Below are 20,907 nucleotides of genomic sequence, written 5' to 3'. Positions count from 1 at the left end.
GGGTGGATCATATTACTGAAGTGACCCACCGCGCCAGTGAAGCGTCCATCCCACAGTCCACGGGACAACCGAAGCGGCAGCCTGTCCCTTGGTGGAGCGAGGAATGCCGCTGTGCAATCTGGGCTAGGCAGGCTGCTCTGCGTAGGTTCAAATGCCGCCCAACTGTAGAGAACCTTGCAGGTTTTCGGGTGGCGAGGGCAAAGTGTCGTCGGATTATACGAGAGAGCAAGAAGAGGTCGTGGCAGGCGCACCTGGACTCCATCAACCGTTCCACTTGTTCCACAAAAGTATGGGAAGCCATCCGGAGGATTTCCGGTAAACATAGCCGTTTACCGATAGCTGCTGTCCTGAACCAGGGATGCCTCCAAACGACACCCAGAGCCATTGCTCAGACGCTGGCAGAGCATTTTGCACAGAGTACTGCCACTGCAAATCAGGATCCAGCGTTTCGTCGCTACCGGGCGACTGTCGAAAGAGCGAACTTGGTCTTTCGGTCGAACAGTTCTGAGGCGTACAACTCCCCTTTCTCCATGTGGGAACTTGAATCGGCTCTTAGTGAGACATCTGACACTGCACCGGGTTACGACCGCGTCCGGTACTCCATGCTTCGACATCTGCCAGCGGCGTCAAAGGAAATCCTCCTCGAATGTTTTAATCTCATATGGCAGACAGGAGTGTTCCCCACCTCGTGGCGGGAGGCAATCCTCATCCCTCTCCTCAAACCAGGAAAGGACCGCACATGTCCCAGTACTTATCGTAGTATCTCCTTGACAAGCTGTGTCGGAAAGACCCTGTAACGGATGGTTAACCGGCGTCTGGTCTGGCTGTTAGAGACCAGACAGCTCCTTAGCCGCTTTCAGCGTGGATGCCGAAAATTTCGGTCCACGGTCGACAACCTGACCCACCTAGAGACGGCTATTCAGCAGGCTTTTCTCCGTCAGCATCACTGTATTGGTATCTTCTTTCATATCAGTAAGGCATATGATACTACTTGGAGATACTGTATTCTTGCACAACTGCATCAATGGGGCTTTCGTGGCCGCCTCCCGATTTTCATTCGGTCTTTCCTGTCTCAGCGACTTTTTCGGACCCGCGTTGGTAACACACTGTCTCATCGCTTTGAGTAAGAGAACGGTGTCCCCCAGGGCAGCGTTTTAAGCGTTACCTTCTTTGCCATAGCCATCAACAGTATAACGTCTACATTGAGGTGTCCAGTACAGTGCTCCTTATTTGTGGACGACTTTGCTCTTTTCTGTTCCTCCTCCAGTGTTGCAACCGTGAGCACCTAACAGTGCGGCGGTTAGAGGAGTGGGCTGCAACGACGGGTTTTCGGTTCTCTGCCGATAAGTGTGTTTGTGTTCATTTTAATCGTTCTCGTCGTCTTTTTACTTTACCTGCCTTGCATATGGGGGATACTGTCCTACATTTTAGAGACACCGTGCGGTTTCTGGGCCTAATTTTTGACTCCAGGTTGTCATGGCTGCCACACCTACGTGACTTGAAAGACAGAACCCTGAAGGCACTCAACATCCTCAAGTGCCTCAGCCACAGGTCTTGGGGAGCGGACAGGGCGCGTCTCCTTCAGTTTTACCGAGCTTTCGTGCGTTCACGGTTGGACTATGGGTGCACAGTATAAGGGTCAGCGAGGCCTTCTTATTTGCAGATCCTTGACGCCATTCACCATGCTGGGATTCGACTCGCCACGGGTGCTTATCGGACCAGTCCCATACCCAGCCTCTGTGCTGAGGCTGAGGAACCGCCACTTACCATCCGGCGGCAGCTCCTGCTGGTGCGCCAGGCTTGTAAGTTTCTTGCAGCTCCCAGTTCGCCTGCTCACCATCTTGTTGCCCATCCACCTCTGGACCTCCTTTTTTCCCGCCGTCCCCGGGCTACGTTGCCGTTTGGGATCCGTGTGCAACGTGTACTAGAGTCCCTCGGTGTGGAGTCTGTACAACCCCAAATCCAGGGTTTTAACCGCCTGCCACCCTGGTTACTGAAGAGGCCCGGAGTGATTTTAGATTTATTGCAGTACAAGAGAGATTGCACTCCTGCCACCGTTTTCAATGCAGCATTTTCTGCCATTTTATCTGAGCACCACGACTATGTAGCTGTTTTTACGGATGGGTCGAAACAAGGGGATTCTATTGGGTGCTCAGTTGTTTTTCCGGATCGTGTCTTCAAGGTCCGCCTGCCTCAGACTTTCGCTGTCATTGATCCAGAATTGTCTGCGATCTTGCGGGCACTGGAGCACATGAGACATTTTTCCTCTGCTAAATTTCTTGTCTGTTCCGATTCACTCAGTGCCCTTCACTTATTGCAACGTTTGTATCCGGCACACAAAACTGTCCAGACCATCCAGGACGCCCTCCTCCGACTGGAGAAGGTTGTAGCTTTCTGCAGGGTTCCGGGGCATGTCGGCATTGCTGGGACCTCGCTGTTGAGCTCACGGGTTATGCGTCGGTGGGAGGATGAGTGGCTGGAAGTGACTGACAATAAGTTCCGTATAGTCAAGCCCACAACGCGTGTGTGGTGTACTTCCTTTCAGCCCCATCGACGGGAAGAGGTTCTCCTCACTCGGCTTCGAATAGGCCACAGCCCTATGACGCATGGCTACCTGCTCCGGTGAGAGGACCCTCCAATGTGTGGTGCTTGCGGCGTCCAGGTCACTGTGCGCCACATTTTATTGGATTGCGTTTTATTTTCTGACCAGCGGGCCGCAGCTGACTTGCCAGCGGACCTGCCATCTCTTTTAGGCAACACTCGGACGAATGTGGCTAATGTTTTAAAGTTCTGTGAAATGTCAAATGTTTTTGCAAAGATTTTATGTAAGTGGGCAGCCAATAACAATTTCCTGTGACATTCTTGTTGCTATGTTTCCCCTTTCCTTAGGTTTTACTTTCTTATGTCCCATTTTCCTTCTTTTCCTGCTTTCTTTCAGTGTGTGCTTTAGTTTTCTTAGGTCTGTCCACGTTCGATCCTTTTAATGTGTGTCAGGGCGCTGATGACCTCGATGTTGAGCGCCCATAAGCCCCAACACACCACCATTTAAGGCTCTGCCTGCTAATGTAATTGAAGTTCGTTTGCAAACAGTGCGCATCCATGAAAATCTTGTTCATTTTCCGTCCCGCGTGGCGGGCCGCTTGCTACCGTTACACCGTCGGGCGTCGTTTTGAAACTGAACTGTGGGTGGTGGGCGAATCTTCTTGCCTCCTTGCTAAGATTTTGTTGTGTATTCAGTAATAAGTCGCAATTGTTTTTTGCTACTGATACTGCAGGGCTTGGTTTCTGCCCCTTTATTAGTATTTGGGTGTGTAATTATGCTCCTAGACATGTTGTTACAGTTTCATGATTTAGGAATTAAGCATTGTTAATGATTTATTTATTTGTTGAACTTAAAGATTCTTTTACTTGCCAGGTGATACTAGAAGTTAGTAGCGCCATGCGCAAAATTATCAGCGCTATTTGGGTGGTACCTGTACCTGTGCCTGATTTACGCTGAGCAGCTGCCTGGCTGCAATCGTTTGAATTCTGGAGGTCGTGAATTGCACTGCTTCTTCATCCACAGCACTGGCGTGGGAAAAAAACTGTACCTGTCTTAGCTTTTTTTGATTATGTATTTTTCGAAATCTCTGTGTGTGTCGTTTGGGAAACTGAAAGTAAATTTTAAGGTAATTGTTTTAGTAAGTTTTTTTTCCATTGGTGAGTGACGTCGTGAAACATTATGTGATGCCAAGAACACTGTAAATCGGTAAACTAGCTGTCAGAAAATAGGATAAAGGGAATTATTAAATTGTTTGTCACACAAATTCTTCTTGTTGTATCTATCGTGTTGAAGCATAGGCACCAGTACTGTACTAAATTTTTGCATTGTTCTTACGTCACATAAGATTGTACTAGAAATTTTTGATGTCCTATAATTACACGATATTATAGGAACTGAAATTTAGTGATAAGCAAATTACTTCTCAAGGAACTGAAACCAATTTCCTTGGCTCTTTGATGTTCGTTGTTAAAACCACTGGCTTCTGCAACAGTGATAGTTAAGTGCAAAGCTTATTTGTTGTCTTTGAACATAGATATTTTCATAACCGTATACAACATTTAGGGTTTCCTTTGTTTCTAACAGTATAATGTGAGTCAATGTTATAGTGTATTAAAGTTTTACTTGAATGCAAAGCAAAATCTGCAACAGATGTTGGGGAAGTACATATTTACGAAATTCTCTTCAGACCTGTTGTCGTTCTCAATGTGTTTATTTTAATTAATTCTTGAATGCTTACAAGTCAATTTTTCTTACAAACAATCCTGTTGGAACAACATCCGCAACTGAGGATTATAGCAGACGCTGAAAACACTGCTTCACTTGTAAATTACTTTATTTTCACACGACCGGTTTCGGACTGTTATAAGCCCATCTTCAGGTGTCGTAGCTTCCCATAGGCACAACACCGCGCCTGGAACACGCTGCGCTCGGGGACCACAGCACAGCTACGAAACCTGAGGATGGGCTTATAACAGTCCGAAACTGGTGGTGTGAAAATAAAGTAATTTACAACTGAAGCGGTATTTTCAACTTCTGCTAAATTTTTCTTATTTGGTTCGACTGATACGTTAAGCACAAAACGTTAAATAAATACTTTTGTCACGGATGATGTTTGACCCTTACTTGGATCGAGTCCTCCTCCTCGTAGACAACCTCACACAGTAGCTGTGTACCAGTATCGTATAAGTGGCAGAGCGCCCAGCAAACTAGACGTTCCATTTTTCATGTGTATGCATGGTCGCCCATCTCTAAGGAACTACTACAACAATAATTTTCTCTCTCATAAGACTATACGTTGTACGTTGGATTTATCTACCTCTACACCAGTCTTTTATGACGCAAATTACAGTACAATTTGAAGTCTGAATGTTAAACTGGACTGTTTTGTTTTTTACTGGCTGAATCTTTTGAATAAGAATATTTAGATCTGTATAAATTCCAGTGTGAGTTGTCCTCGTGGCTTCTTTATTTTCTGATGCCTAATAAGCAAGCCGTTTGCTGTGATAGACTCGGTATTTTGTCAGATGACTGGAGAAGTTCCTGTTGTGATGATGATATTAGCTAAAGCAGTTCCATCTGTTATCCGGGTCTCTTCTTAGAAAATGCCTTGGTCTCCCACCCACAGCAGCTTTTCCTAATGAGATCCGTGCAAAGAATCGTCTCCCAACACTCACAGATGGTGCCAGGGCAACCTGCCCCAAATCAACCATCACAAATGTCGTCCTCAGCTACCTTGTGCAGGTAGTCATATATCATCCAAAATGTTTATTACCCCACCTACTATCACTAGCACATTCTCACTTCTGAAATCCACACAAGGTACTAAGTCCTCTGCCACTTCTAACACATTTTCATTAGATGCTATTGCCGTGGTAGTGTGACCGCAGCATTTCCCGGAGTTTAGGGCTACACATCGCCTATGACTGCTACGCAACACTTACCACACTCCTAGGCTTATTTGTTGTCAACGCCGTGAACCCGTCTCATTGTGTAAGCACACTACTGGCCCTAAATGTGCTACGAAGATGACGTGCTCCAGACGCGAAATTAAACCGAATGGAAGGAGATGCTATGATATGCAAATGATTAGCTTGTCAGAGCATTTACACAAGTTTGGCGCCGGTGGTGACACCGACAACGTGCTGACATGAGGAAAGTTTCCAACCGATTTCTAATACACAAACAGCTGTTGACCGGCGCTGCCTGGTGAAACGTCGATGTGATACCTCGTGTAAGGAGGAGAAATGCGTACCATCACGTTTCCGACTTTGATAAAGGTCGGATTGTAGCCCATTGCGATTGCGGTTTATCGTATCGCGACATTGCTGCTCGCGTTGGTCGAGATCCAATGACTGTTAGCAGAATATGGAATCGGTGGTTCAGGAGGGTAATACGGAACACCGTGCTGGATCCCAACGGCCTCGTATCACTATCAGTCGAGACGACAGGCATCTTATCCGCATGGCTGTAACGGTTCGTGCAGCCACGTCTCGATCCCTAAGTCAGCAGATGGGGACTTTTGCAAAACAACAACCATCTGCACGAACAATTCGACGACGTTTGCAGCAGCATGGACTATCAGCTCGGCGACGACGGCTGCGGTTACCCTTGACGCTGTATCACCTGGGTGCACGAATGGCAAAACGTCATTTTTTCGGATGAATCCAGGTTCTGTTTACAGCATAATGATGGTCGCATCCGTGGTTGGCGACATCGCGGTGAACGCACATTGGAAGCGTGTATTCTTCATCGCCATACTGGCGTATCACCCGACGTGATGGTATGGGATGGCATTGGTTACACGTCTCGGTCACCTCTTGTTCGCATTGACGGTACTTTGAACAGTGGACGTTGCATTTCAGATGTGTTACTACCCGTGGCTCTACCCTTCATTCGATCTCAGCGAAACCCTACATTTCAGCAGGTTCAAATGGTTCAAATGGCTCTCAGCAATATGGGACTTAAGATCTGTGGTCATCAGTCCCCTAGAACTTAGAACTACTTAAACCTAACTAACCTAAGGACATCACAAACAACCATGCCCGAGGCAGGATTCGAACCTGCGACCGTAGCAGTTGCGCGGTTTCGGACTGAGCACCTAGAACCGCTAGACCACCGCGGCCGGCTTCATTTCAGCAGGATAATGCACGACCGCATGTTGCACGTCCATTACGGGCCTTTCTGGATACAAAAAATGTTCGACTGCTGCCCTGGCCAGCACATTCTCCAGATCTCTCACCAATTGAAAACGTCTGGTCAATGGTGACAGAGCAACTGGCTCATCACAATTCGCCAGCCACTAGTCTTGATGAACTGTGGCATCGTGTTGAAGGTGCCTGGGCAGCTGTACGTGTACACGCCCCAAGCTCTGTTAGAATCAATGCCCAGGCGTATCGAGGCCGTTATTATGGTCAGAGGTGGATGTTCTGGGTACTGATTTCTCAGGATCTACGCACCAAAATTACGTGAAAATATAATCACGTGTCAGTTCTAGTATAATATATTTGTCTAATGAATACCCGTTTATCATCTGCATTTCTTCTTGGTGTAGCAATTTTAATGGCCAGTAGTGTATTTATGGGTAATACTGAGGAGCGATATAAAATGGAACGATCGTGTATTATCGGTATTAGTGAAGGGCATTGGAAGACTAACATATATTATCATGGTCCTGGGAAATTGTAAAGCATTGTAAAGCTGGTGCGACCAACTCTGGGCTGCTGTTGAGATGATTGGGCTCCTTATCGAGCAGCCAAGACTGCAAGCGTCGAACGAATTGGGAAACGCGCTGTTACGATCTTAACAGGTCACTGTAACCCACACGAAACTGTAACAGAAATGCTCGGGGAACTTTTATGGGAATCTTTGAAATGAAGACAGACTTAGTTGTGGTAAATCATTTTGAGCAAATTTAGAGCAACTTTATTCGAAAGAGACTGTGCGATGAGAATGCTATGACTAACGTATGAATAGGGTAGGAATCACGAGAATAAGAGAGGACAGATTAGTGTTTGTACAGGACATGTAGACAATCGTTTTTACTTCGGTCGGCACGCGAGTGGAACAAGAGAGAAAGGCGATAATATTGGTGTGATGCACCTTTCTCCGTGCAATGTACAGTGTCTCAGTGGCTCGCGTAGTAGTATATAAAGGACTCTCCCTTCAGGCGACTTTTGGCCGACCAGGACCATCCGACCGCCGTGTCATCCTTTGTGGAGGTTGCGGATAGGAGGGGCCTGGGGTCAGCACACCGCTCTCCCCGTCGTTATGATGGTATTCTTGACCGAAGCCGCTACTATTCGGTCGAACAGCTCCTCAATTGGCATCACGGGGCTGAGTGCACCACGAAAAATGGCAATAGCGCGTGGTGGCCTGGATGGCCACCCATCCAAGTGCCGACTACGTCCGACGGTGCTTAACTTCGGTGATCTCAGGGGAACCGGTGTATCCACTGCGGCAAGGGCGTTGCCACCGCGTAGTAGTATATAGCTGGGCAAATCAGCTGAGAATGATAATGGTAATTATGTTGTAGCCTCTGCACGACTGCGCACACAGACTGCAGTGTCATGAGTCGCACACTGGGGAATACGCCGAGGCCCTACGTGGGCACCGGCTGCTGGTGCGTCTGCGGCGGCCGGCGGTCCGCAAGTGTCGCCAAACAGTCGCCGGCCGCGAGGGAGTCCCCGGGCGGTAGGGCGCGCATGCGCAACAGTGGAGGAGGCCGCGTGGAGGCGGCGCAGGCGCACAGCCCGCCTGGCGGCAGAGGTGCGTGGCTTCGCAGTGGCAGTAGCAGTGGCAGTCCGCCGCCGGCTGCCGACGCCGACGCCAGGTGCAGAGGCGACGCGCAGCGCCCCCTGCCGGCGTCGTGTCGAGACAGCAGCTGGGCCCGGTGTCCACCTGAAATCTCCCCACCGGTCTCCAGTCAGCGCCAAACACAGAGTAGCTCTGCAGCGAAAATTTTCGTTACCTTAAACGCTGGATGTGAATTTGCATAACGGCGAAGCGTTCTGACGAGACTCTGCTGTTCTTATCGGTGGTATGGAGTGCCAACTTTGGGACTGTAAGAAAATTTGCGTCAAGAGTGGTGGACTTATTACGGTAGAGCATAAGTCGTAGCAATTGGGCAGCCTTTGCCGGACATCAGTGAGATTATCGTCGAGAGATCGCCAAACCTAGTCATTTGATGTTACGTCTTTCGCCAGAGGAGGATATACGTCGATTAATTTTGTGAAAGAACGAGATAAGAGGTTACAGTGGCAGATGAAGAATATTATCGTCAACACTGTTCGAGGAAATCTATTAAGAGTAGTCTAGCACCGCGGTAAGCTTCGTGATTTTACCTGCGACGTCATCAGAAAAGATGTGTATTTCGCGGGGAATTGTGAAAATTGTGACACTCGCTAACGACTGTCCGTGACTCCTCTCGTGCAACAACAGTGGGGGTGTAGCCTACGCAATGACGACGACGACGGAGGCGATCTTGGCGGTGTCCGAGGAGGTGCTGAACGCGACGACCCCGAACGAGACGCTGGCGGGGGAGGCGGACGTCGCGAACGGGACGTCGGAGGCGCAGTTCTGCGGGCCGGGGCTGGAGCACTTCCAGGCCGGCTACCGCGAGGTGCACGGCTACCTCAGCCTGCTGGTGTGCGTCTTCGGCTCGGTGGCCAACTCGCTCAACATCGCGGTGCTGACGCGCCGGGAGATGGTGTCCGCCACCAACAGCATCCTGACGGCGCTCGCCGTCGCCGACCTGCTCGTCATGGTGGAGTACGTGCCGTACGCGCTGCACACGTACCTGCTGAAGCGGCCGCGCGCGCGCACCTACACGTACGCGTGGGCCGTGTTCGTGCTGTTCCACTCGAACTTCGCGCAGGTGTGCCACACGGTGTCGATCCTGCTGACGGTGGAGCTGGCCGTGTGGCGCTACCTGGCGGTGGCGCAGCCGCGGCGCGGCCAGGTGGGCGTGGCGCGCACGCTGGCCGCCGTCGCCGCCGCCTACCTGCTGGGCCCGCTGCTGTGCGCGCCGCACTTCCTCGCCTTCGAGGTGGCCCAGGTGCGAGAGCGCGGCGCCACGCTGCACGTGGTGCAGATGAGCCGGCTGAGCCGCGCCGCCGGCGGCCTGCTCGCCGACCTCAACTTCTGGGTGTACGCCGTGGCGGTGAAGCTGGCGCCGTGCGCCGCGCTCACCGCGCTCAGCCTGCGCATCGTGGCCGCGCTGCTCGAGACGAAGCGCCGCCGCCGCCAGCTCGCGCTCGCCGCCGCCGCCGCCGCGCGCCAGCCGGCCAAGGGGCGGCAGACGGAGCGCACGACGCGCATGCTGCTCGCCGTGCTGCTGCTCTTCCTGGCCACCGAGCTGCCGCAGGGCGTGCTCGGGCTGCTCAGCGGCCTGCTCGGCCAGCGCTTCTTCGCCGAGTGCTACGTGCCGCTGGGCGAGCTCATGGACGGGCTGGCGCTGCTCAACTCGGCCGTCAACTTCGTGCTCTACTGCAGCATGAGCCGCCAGTTCCGGGTCACCTTCTGCCAGCTCTTCCGGCCGCGCGCGCTCGGCAGGTGGATCCCGGTCGAGGCGTCGCACGACGCCAACAACACCACCACCAACAACGCGACGCAGGTGACGCAGCTCTAGCACGTGCGCCGCTGCCGGTCGGCAGAAGGCGCGCGTCGCTGCGGCGGGGGCGGCGACGGCGCCCCGTTCGTCATCCGCGACGTCCGCTGCTGACGCCGGCTCTGCCGCCGACGTCGTCGCACACGCCGCGGGTTCGAAGTTTGTGAGGAGGTCGTCGAACGGGGAAGTCGCCGGACGCAGCCGAGGCGGAGACGACGACGGTGGAACTTCCACCGGCTGCGAGATCCGGAGCCGGCTCGTCCTTCACCCGCCGCCACTGAGCCCGCACAGTGCCGCACACACCGGCCGACAAACTTTCGAATTCTGCCTCATTCCTCACCTGACACACAACTTTAATTGATTCACACCTTTCTTTCTTTCTTTTGCTACTGCCTTTATGCCGCATTGTCCGCAGGGTTAAGTGCGGATTTGGCATGGTGAATTTTAAGAGCTGGTCGGATGCCCTTCTGCCGTCATCGCATACCCCCGGGACGGTATTAGTGTACCACAGCTGTTTGTGTCGAGTGTAAATCGTGAAATAGTGTGAATGTGTTTCAAATGTCTGCGAGTCGTGTAACTGAAGCGGGACGTGGGAACCAGCCCGGTATTCACCTAGCAGTATGTGGAAAACCGCCTAAAAACCACATCCAGGTTGGCCGGCACACCGGCCGTCGTCGTTAATTCGCCGGGGGATTCGATCCGGAGCCAGCGCGCCTACCCGAGTCCAGGAAGCAGCGTATTAGCGCTCTCGGCTATCCTGACGGGTCTCTCGACTATCCTGGCGGGTATTGATTCACACCTATCACGCTCTTAATGTTCCATACATTCCCACACCGGATCCCGTTCTGCCGAGTGGTATTTCTCGCTCAAAGACTTCTTCAGATAGATGTGAGGCGTGAAAACCTTACAGAGAGGACTTTTGATACACCACGCTGAACATCACCTGTTACTTTCTCCATTACTTTATCTGATTGAGACAGCTGTGACTGCGAGGGTGGAAGGAAATTTCACTTTCTGTGCTGCATTCCGTCGGAAACTGTTTGGTGCCTTACATAAAAGTAGCTAATACCTCGAATTGATGGTAGTAAAATGTTCCTTCTATCTCTTTCTCACAGTTTCGTATTCTCGATCAAATTACCTTTTACGTGCATTCCATTAAAATACTTACGCCAACTCCCCCTTCCACTACGTATTTTCCGCCTTTCTGTTTGACAATCCGGACTTTCCTTCCCTGGCCAGTGACCACGTACTAGGCTGCATCCTGTTACTGTCGGCTGCCCAACACCCTGACATCCTCCCCTGCCCTCACAATCGTCAGAATACACAGCTCATTTCTCCCACGAAGGAACAACATTTCTGAGCTTAGTGGGATAGACAAATGCCGTCGCTGATCAAATGATCGTCTCTACAGAGCAGCAGTTTCCGCCGCTACTCACATGCACTCGTCGATTCGACTCTCGGTGACACCATATTCAGTTGTGGAAATATCCGCATCAGGTTTCACTCCAAACCAAAAGCTACCTAAATACGACAGTCATCGTAATGGCGTACAGTAGCAGGTGGTTGTACCAGGCTCCAAACCACATCATGTTTTCTTCTTTTTATTCCTCTTAGAGATGGTGCTGAAATAATTATATGTGTTATTCGCAGACAATTCGACTTATTGAAGTTGTTATACAAACCACTTTCTCATCGATGTGATGTGACATTTTCATCGAAATTTTCAGCGTATTAACATTCTCGCTATAACAATGACTGAAGCGTACAATGCAAAGTGCCAGTAATGTCATAGCATTGTCAAATAAAATGACATGAATATCAGGCATACACTTAATGCGCTCCTCATCTCGTACATATAGGGCACGTCTGGCCAGGGATGAAACTCTGAAAACTACGTGAAGCTGTGGACAGGTGCTGTCTGACGTTTTCAGAGCAACACAGTAGTTACTTTTACGTGATGCTGTAAACAATTAATCCTCTGAAGGCAGCACAGAACTGCTAATCCTGCGTGGGAAAAGTAACAATAAATAATTCTGTCCCGTATGAGGTGAGATATACTTAGCACTTTCCGTTGGAAATACGTTAACCGAGACATATTACAGTATGCCAAGTCTGGTATATGGCAGCGCTTATTATGTTCTGCAAATAAACGAAACTACAAAATTTTCTTCTCCGCGTATGTAGATTTAATAAAACCTCACTATATTCACAAGTTATAAATATAATCGCAAGCTTTCTCGTTTATCTCTGTATTTGTTTCACTGCAAAGCATTTAATATGCATCACCACGCTACAGTTTTGAACAGTTTTGTGCAGATACACAAACCAGTGTTAATTTTATTACAATACGTAATTCCCAAAAGAATTCATACCTCATGGGTTATTTTTTTATTTAGCAGTAATTACGTTTACCAAGTACATATAGTCGCGAGTATTTATCCAATGTTATCTGCAATGTGCATCTACTACTACTCTCGTCGATGATTCGCATTGCAATAAAGATTACTGCTTTGCCATGACACGATTGACACAGTAACTCATGCCATTGCGTACTAATTCTTTGTGCCGGCTGCGGATATAGAAACACCAGTTTTCACCAACAGTTAGCATTATTGCTTCTCCTTGAAGTACTACTACTGTATCAGCAGTCCACGTGATAACAGAAGTAGTGAAAATCGTACTGCGTTTTAAAGTGCTGCGCCTTTCCATAATGGTGTCGACTTTGAATTTAAAGAGGCTTCCGTTTAAAATAGACCACGGTGATGCTTACCAGCAGTCTAACAGACACTGTAAGATAATTCACAGATATTAATGTATTCAGAAACAAATGTTAAGAACTGTTCACTCTTTTAGCGCAGTCTTTCTCAGAAAAAGGAAAAAAAAACTTCTTTAACGGTACCTGTTCTTTTAACGGAATACATACAGTGTCATTTTGCTTTATTTTTAATACGATAAAAGATTTGTAATAATTATTTTTCATTTGAGAACAGTTAGGAGAGAGAGAAAATTTGTGCACTTAAGCTTCAGAACATGTCTGATTACAAAGCAGATTACAATGTAGACAGTCGTATACCTTTGCTGTACCCAGTCTCTAAGTATTTTTGTACTGTTTAGCATACTTACTGCATACTGCTGTTTCTCTTGACACATCAGTATCGTAACTGTGACGCAGCACTCCGTTTTCTCTATGACTAGAAGACGGACTATATTACAAAGAAGGCTCAGCACAACAGTGCTTGAAATTTCTCATTACGACGCGTTCTCTCAGTCATTACTAGGAGCCACGTTTTCACTTAATTTTTAATGTTCGTGGTTTGCCTGTGTTCAGTACCTGCTTATACTGATTGCCAAACAGTTTTCTAAGAAATGTTTTTACTGCAGAACTAACTTACTGAGTGTAGTTTTCAGCTTTGGCAGCAATGCTTGTGCCATAAATAACATACGATCAACCAGTACGAAAAATTTTCTGAGTAATTCCTAAATTTGGTACAGCAAGAAAAACAACAAGCAAGTTCTTTGTATTAGAACGTGATATGTGGTGCTAATGGTGAAAATATACTTCAGATAATGAGCCCAATTTGAAGTATATTTTTTTCATTCAAAATGCAAAAGGTAAGATATTTTGCACTTATCGATGAAAACTTGACAGAGGAGAGCACTTATTAATAAATGTTGTTTACGTCTTTAGTTGAAGTTACAATCTCTGTATTTTGTGAAACAAAAAAATTCTCGCAATTAAAGATTTTTCTCCCGACTAATCTCTAATTTCTTTTGATGGACTCATATCAAATAGGTACAGATGTCTTTATTTTGCGTAACACTCTACATACTTCAAAGGAAAGTGTCTAAGTACTCCTGTTCGTCTACATTCCCTATTAAGCTGGAGTCTAAATAGTTTCTTTCTTAACTTTTATTTATATACTTACTTATCTTTTTTGACACTTTTATTTCTCAATTACTTACGGAGCTAGAATTATAACAAAACATATAAAAGGACAGTCGTATATTCCGTGTAATAGATTTCACAATGTACAGTTAACATTGTCAAATAGTCTACGAATGTGTTCAAGTTAATTATTTCACATGGAAAGAAACTTTTCATAGGGTGCGTCGTAAATCGTAGTTGGTTTATGTTTTGGCCGTAAGTTCTTTGTGCTGGCGTCGCTGTCTCGGATACAGACAGAAATTTGCGGAGTGACATATTTTGGTGAGTGGCCATCATTGCCGAAAGCGAAATAACAAATCGTTCAAATGGCTCTGCGCACTATGGGACTTAACATCTGAGGTCATTAGTCCCCTAGAACTACTTAAACGTAACTAACCTAAGGACATCACACACATCCATGCCCGAGGCAGGATTCGAACCTGCGACCATAGTTAGAACCAGTACCTGTTCTTTTGACGGAATTCTTACAGTATCCTTTCTGCTTTATTTTTGATGCGATAAAAGATTTGTAATAATTATTTTTCATTTAAGAACAGTTAAGAAAGAGAGAAAATTTGGGCACTTAAGCTTCATAACCGCTCGGTCACACCGGCCGGTGCGAAATAACACATAAATTTCGTAGCATAAGGTCTTTATGGTTGTCTCAGTGTTCCCAGATACTACAAGCATGAAATGAGTCAACGTACAGGAACAGTGCAATATTCCACAATATCTAGGAAAAATAATTTGTACTTGAAATGTAATTTCTTGCTCTTTAACTAGAAATCAGTTGAAAGTAGAGCAGGTAGTAGCGTTATTTTGTTGACATTAACATCGATTGGCTAACAACACAATGAAGTCTGAGTCCGCACAAACCTGCAAATGTTCTAGCGAAGCGGTTATAGCCGGCCAGGGTGGCCGAGTGGTTCTAGGAGCTACAGTCTGGAACCGCGCGACCGCTACGGTCGCAGGTTCGAATCTTGACTCGGGCATGGTTGTGTGTGTAGTCCTTAGGTTAGTTAGGTTTAAGTAGTTCTAAGTTCTAGGGGACTGATGACCACAGCAGTTAAGTCCCATAGTGCTCAGAGCCATTTGAACCAGTTTGAAGCGCTTATAAATTTATTTGAAAGTATAAGAAATGTCGACTAAATATCAGTTAAGTTCATTTTAAAGAAAAGGAGCTATTCGAAGCAGATTGACTTTTAGTCATAATAAATTAAAGATGTAGTCGTATGTAAACATGAGCGAATTTGACTACAATAATGGTGATTTCATAGTATTGCCTGTTAAAGGAGAAGCTCTCCTGTATAAAAAATCGCGGAAACAAAACAGGATGCAACACGAGACTATTTTGTGACAGTAGAATTCAGGAGGTGGTCTATCCACTTAATGTTCAAAAAAATTCCAATGGCTCTGAGCACTATGGGACTCAACTCCTGTGGTCATCAGTCCCCTAGAACTTAGAAGTACTTAAACGTATCCAACCTAAGGATATCACGCACATCCATGCCCGAGGCAGGATTCGAACCTGCGACCGTAGCAGTCGCATGGTTCCGTACTGCGCGCCTAGAACCGCGAGACCACCGTGGCCGGCAGTTAATGTTCATTTCATGTCCTTTTCACGTGTGTCGACGAAGCCCAGAACTGTCTGTCATGCTCGTTTCGCTTTCGGCTATCCTACTGTGAATGTGGAAAAGGATTCGTGATTGTATAGACGAGTGTGTCGCAAAAATATCCGTACTGGGAAGTACCTCAGACTTGAAATTCCTCTACGAGGGTGGAATTTGTTATTGATGATTTTATGAAGTGAATACAAAATCTCTTTCGTTGTAGCGATTAGACGCAGTCCCTAGACCCATCAGTAGACAGTAATACGGAGTGTTTCCACCGTTTCGTCCTAACTATGCCATACAATATGCTGCGGACACATTGAGTGAGGCGTTTGAAAACCTGCGGGGAAATGGCGGCCATTTCATCTACATCTACATGGATACTCTGCAAATCACATTTAAGTGCCTGGCAAAGGGTTCCTCAAACCACCTTCATAATTCTCTATTAATCCAATTTCGTATAGCGCGCGGAAAGAATGAACACCTTTATCTTTCCGTACGATTTCTGATTTCCCTTATTTTATCTTGGTGATCGTTCCTCCCACTGTAAGTCGGTGTCAACAAAATATTTTCGCATTTGGAGGAGAAAGTTGGGGACTGGAATTTCGTGAGAAGATTCCGTCGCAACGAAAAACGCCTTTGTTTTAATGATTTCCAGCCTAAATCCTGTATCATTTCTGAGACACTCTCTCCCATATTTCGCGATAGTACAAAACGTGCTGCCTTTCTTTGAACTTTTTCGATGTACTCAGTCAGTCCTATCTGGTAAGGAACCCACAGGTCGCAGCAGTATTCTAAAAGAGGACGGACAAACGTAATGTAGGCAGTCTCCTTAGTAGGTCTGTTACATTTTCTAAGTCTCCTGCCAATACAACGCAGTCTTTGGTTAGTCTTACCCCACAACATTTTCTATGTGTTTCTTCGAATTTAGGTTGTTCCTAATTGTAAAACCTAGGTATTTAATTGAATTTACGGCTTTTAGATTAGACTGACTTATCGTTTAACCGAAGTTTAACTAGTTCCTTTTAGCACTCATGTCAACTGCACTTTTCGCACCATTCCGATATTTCTTCTAAATCGTTTTGCAGTTTGTTTTGATCTTCTAATGACTTTATTAGTCGATAAACGACAACGTCATCTGCAAACAACCGAAGACGGCTGCTCAGATTGTCTCCAAAATCGTTTATATAGATAAGTAACCGCAAAGGGCCTATAACACTACCTTGGGGAATGCCAGAAATCACTTCTGTTTTACTCGATGACTTTCCATCAAATACTACGAACTGTGACCTCTCTGACAGGAAATCACAAATCCAGTTACATAACTGAGACGATATTCCATGAGCACACAATTTAACTACGAGCCGCTTGTGTGATACAGTGTCAAAAGCCTTCCGGAAATACAGAAATACAGAATCGATCTGAAATCTCTTGTCCATGGCACTCAACACTTACTGTGAATAAAGAGATAGTTGTGTTTCACATTAACGATGTTTTCTAAACCCATGCTGACTGTGTCAATAGACCGTTTTCTTCGAGGTAATTCATAATGCTCCGCAGCTCGTGGTCTTGCGGTAGCGTTCTCGCTTCCCACGCCCGGGTTTCCGGGTTCGATTCCCGGCGGAGTCAGGGATTTTCTCTGCCTCTTGATGACTGGTTGTTGTGTGATATCCTTAGGTTAGTTAGGTTTAAGCAGTTCTAAGTTCTAGGGGACTGATAAGCATAGATGTTAAGTCAGATAGTGCTCAGAGCCATATGAAGCATTTTTGTAATTCATAATGTTCGAACACAATATATGTTCTAAAATCCTGTTTCATGTCGACGTTAACGATATGGGCCTGTAATTTAGTGGATTACTCCTGCTACCTTCCTTGAATATAGGTGTGGCCTGTGCAACTTTCCAGTCTTTGGGTACGGCTCTTTCGTCGAGCGAACGGTTGTATATGATTGTTAAGTATGGAACTAATTCATCGGCATACTCCGAAAGGAACCTAATTGGTATACAGTGTGGACCAAAAGACTTGCTTTTATTAAGTGATTTAAGTTGCTTCACTACTCCGAGGATATTTTCTTCTACGTTAGTCATTTTGGCAGTTGTTCTCGATTCGAATTCTGGAATATTTACTTCGTCTTTTTTTGTGAAGGCATTTCGGAAGGCTGTGTTTAGTACTATCTTTTGGCAGCACTGTCTTCGATAGTATCTCCATTGCTATTGCGCAGAGAAGGCACTGATTGTTTCTTGGCGCTAACATGCTTCACATACGAGCAGAATCTCTTTGGATTTTCTGCCAGGTTTCGAGACAAAGTGTCATTGTGGAAACTGTTATAGGCATCTCGCATTGACGTCCGCGCTAAATTTCGAGCTTCTGTAAAAGGTCGCCAATCTTGGGGATTTTACGTCTCTTTAAATTTGGCATGTTTGTTTCGTCGTTTCTGCAACAGTGTTCTAACACGTTTTGTGTACCAAGGAGGATCAGCTCCATCATTTGTTAATTTATTTGGTAAAAATCTCTCAATTGCTGCCGATACTATTTCTCTGAATTTAAGCCACATCTGGTCTACACTTATTAATTTGGAATGAGTGGAGATTGTCTCTCAGGAAGGCGTCAAGTAAATTTTCATCTGCTTTATTGAATAGCTATATTTTTCGATTATTTTTCGAGGATTTGAGGATTACAATATTCAGTCTTGCTTCGACAGGCCTGTGTTCACTAATCCCTGAATCGGTTTTGATGCTCGTTATTAACTCAAGAATATTTGTGGCTAAGAAGTCAAGTGTGTTTCCACAACTGTTTAGCATTCGAGTGGTCGCATGATCTAATTGCTCGAAATAATTTTCAGAGAATTCGTTTAGCAGAATTTCGGATGATATTTTATGCGTATCTCCGGAAATAAACGTGTATTTTAGCCAACATATCGAGGGTAAATCAAAGTCATCACCAACTATTATCGTATGAGTCGGTTACGTGTTTGAAATCGAGCTCAAGTTTTCTTTAAACCTTTCAAAAACTGTATCATCTGAATTGGGAGGTCGGTAAAAAGATCCAATTATTATTTTATTCCGGTTGCCAACAATGACCTCTGGCCATACTAACTCACAGGAAGTATCTACTTCAATTTCGCTACAAGTTAAACTACTTCTGAAAGCAACAAACACGCCTCTGCCAACCGTGTTTAGCCTATCCTTTCGGAACACCGTTAGGTCCTTCGCAAAAATTTCGGCTGAGCTTATGTCCGGCTTTAACCAGCTTTCAGTGCCTATAACAATTTGAGCATCAGTGCTTTATATTAGCACTTGGAACTCTGGTACTTTCCCAACACAGCTAAGACAATTTACAACTGTTATACCAATGGTTCCTGTATCTAGGTTCAGCCTGCACCCTTTGCGACTGAAGCCCTTCTTGTGTTTTCCCGAGACCCTCTAACCTAAAAAACCGCCCAGCCCACGCCAAAGAGCCCCTGATACCTGTGTAGCCACCTACTGCGTATAGTGGACATCTGACCTATTCAGCGGAATCCGAAACCCAACCACCCTTTGGCGCAAGTCGAGGAATCTGCAGCCTACACGGTCGCAGAACCGTCTGAGCCTCTGATTCAGACCCTCCACTCGGATCTGTACCAGAGGCCCGCAAACGTTCCTGTCGACTATGCAGCAAATGGTCAGCTCTGCTTTCATCTTGCAAGCAAGACTGGCAGCCTTTAGCGCTTCGTTTAGCTGCTCGAAACCACAGAGAATCTCTTCTAATCCAAAGCGACGCCAATCATAGGTACCCACGTGAGCAACCACCTGCAGTTGGTTGCACCCTGTGCTCTTCATCGCATCCGGGAGGACCCTCTCAATATCTGGAATGACTCCACTCGGTATGCACACAGAGTGCACATTGGATTTCTTACCCTTATTGTCAGCCAAGTCCCTAAGGGGACCCATGACGCGCCTAACGTTGGAGCTCCCAACTACCAATAATCCCACGCTCTGCGATTGCCCGGATCTTGCAGGCTGAGTGATTTCCTCTGAAACAGGACGGGCGACAGCATCTGGCTCAGCGACAGTGTCAGCCACAGACAGTACCTGGAACCTGTTTGCCAGACAAACCGGGGAAGCCTTACGTGCGGCCGCCTGGGAAGTCTTTCGCCGCCTGCTTCGCCTTGTGGTGACCTCCCACTCGACCATAGGTGAGGAATCAGCCTCAGTGCCAGCAGTAACTGGGTTGGCCACGGGTGAGGACCGATCGGAGGACTCGGACATGCTGGACGTCCGTTGGATCCCCACAGCCGGCCCACAACAGTGGTGCCCATCCACTGCAGCTTCAAGCTGTGCAACCGAAGCCATCACAGCCTGATGCTGAGAGCGAAGTGTCACCAACTCGGCTCGCATCCGCACACAACAATCGTAGCCCCTGTCCATACCAAAGACCGTGGAAAACTAAGCTATGCAGATAAACGGACTATTGGCACGTACTGCGCAACTCTACTGTAGAACCTGACGAAAACACTCGAACTGTGTGTAGTAATACGTAGTTATTCAAAAACCTAACAACCGAAGCACTCAGGTGAAACTAAATAATTTGACGCGACAACTGTGGCTATTAGATATTGAATTTACACGCATAAGCACAAGAAAGTGAACTATTAAAGCACACAGTTGATGTAATATAATTAGCTCCTGGTTAGGAACTCGTAAATAACAAATGCGGTTGCTTCCCTTTTGCTGGGTCCGTCTCCGTCGGCTACTGCTGCCTGACTGACAGCCGGAATCAGAGAAGGTGGTGGTGTCGGACGCTGGGATTTGGAGCGAGGTCGACTTTCCGACTCATCCTGGAGCAGTTCCACTGGGTTGAGGGCGGGCCTCTGGGCTCCCTAGTGCATTTCAGAGCGTTGCGTCGCAGATGTTGCTTTACGACAGGGTGCGTTTTCACGCTGATACAGTCACCCTCTCTAAACTGCTCCTCTACAGTACACAGTACACAAATCTGTAAAAAGCGTTCACACCCTTCCGTGTATGAAATACACAGTAACCACGAGAAACACACCTCCTCAGTATCTCACTGCAGCCACTGCACGTAATGGCGGGTTGCGTTCTCCAGGCATTCGGCAAACCCAGACCATTCTATCTGATTTCCCCAAGCTGTAGCGTGATTCGTCACACCAGATCACTCGCTTCAGGCCACCCAGTGACCAGTGACATTGCTCTTCGCACCACCTCAGGCGTCGCTCAGCGCTGACT

At 47.0% G+C, this 20,907-nt stretch overlaps 1 protein-coding gene across 1 annotated transcript; it reads left to right on the top strand.

Moving 5' to 3' along the window:
• Positions 1 to 8,346: 8,346 nt before the first annotated feature.
• Positions 8,347 to 13,896, top strand: LOC126281490 (G-protein coupled receptor dmsr-1-like). The gene has a single exon (XM_049980492.1). It carries the CDS (start codon positions 9,000 to 9,002, stop codon positions 10,167 to 10,169), a length of 1,170 nt encoding a protein of 389 aa, XP_049836449.1. The 5' UTR covers positions 8,347 to 8,999; the 3' UTR covers positions 10,170 to 13,896.
• The last annotated feature ends 7,011 nt before the right edge of the window (positions 13,897 to 20,907 follow it).

Source organism: Schistocerca gregaria, chromosome 7 (genome assembly GCF_023897955.1).
Source record: "Schistocerca gregaria isolate iqSchGreg1 chromosome 7, iqSchGreg1.2, whole genome shotgun sequence".
Classification (NCBI taxonomy): Eukaryota; Metazoa; Arthropoda; class Insecta; order Orthoptera; family Acrididae; genus Schistocerca; species Schistocerca gregaria.
Note: the sequence above shows the minus strand (reverse complement) of the source record. Positions and strands in the feature narration are given on the sequence as shown.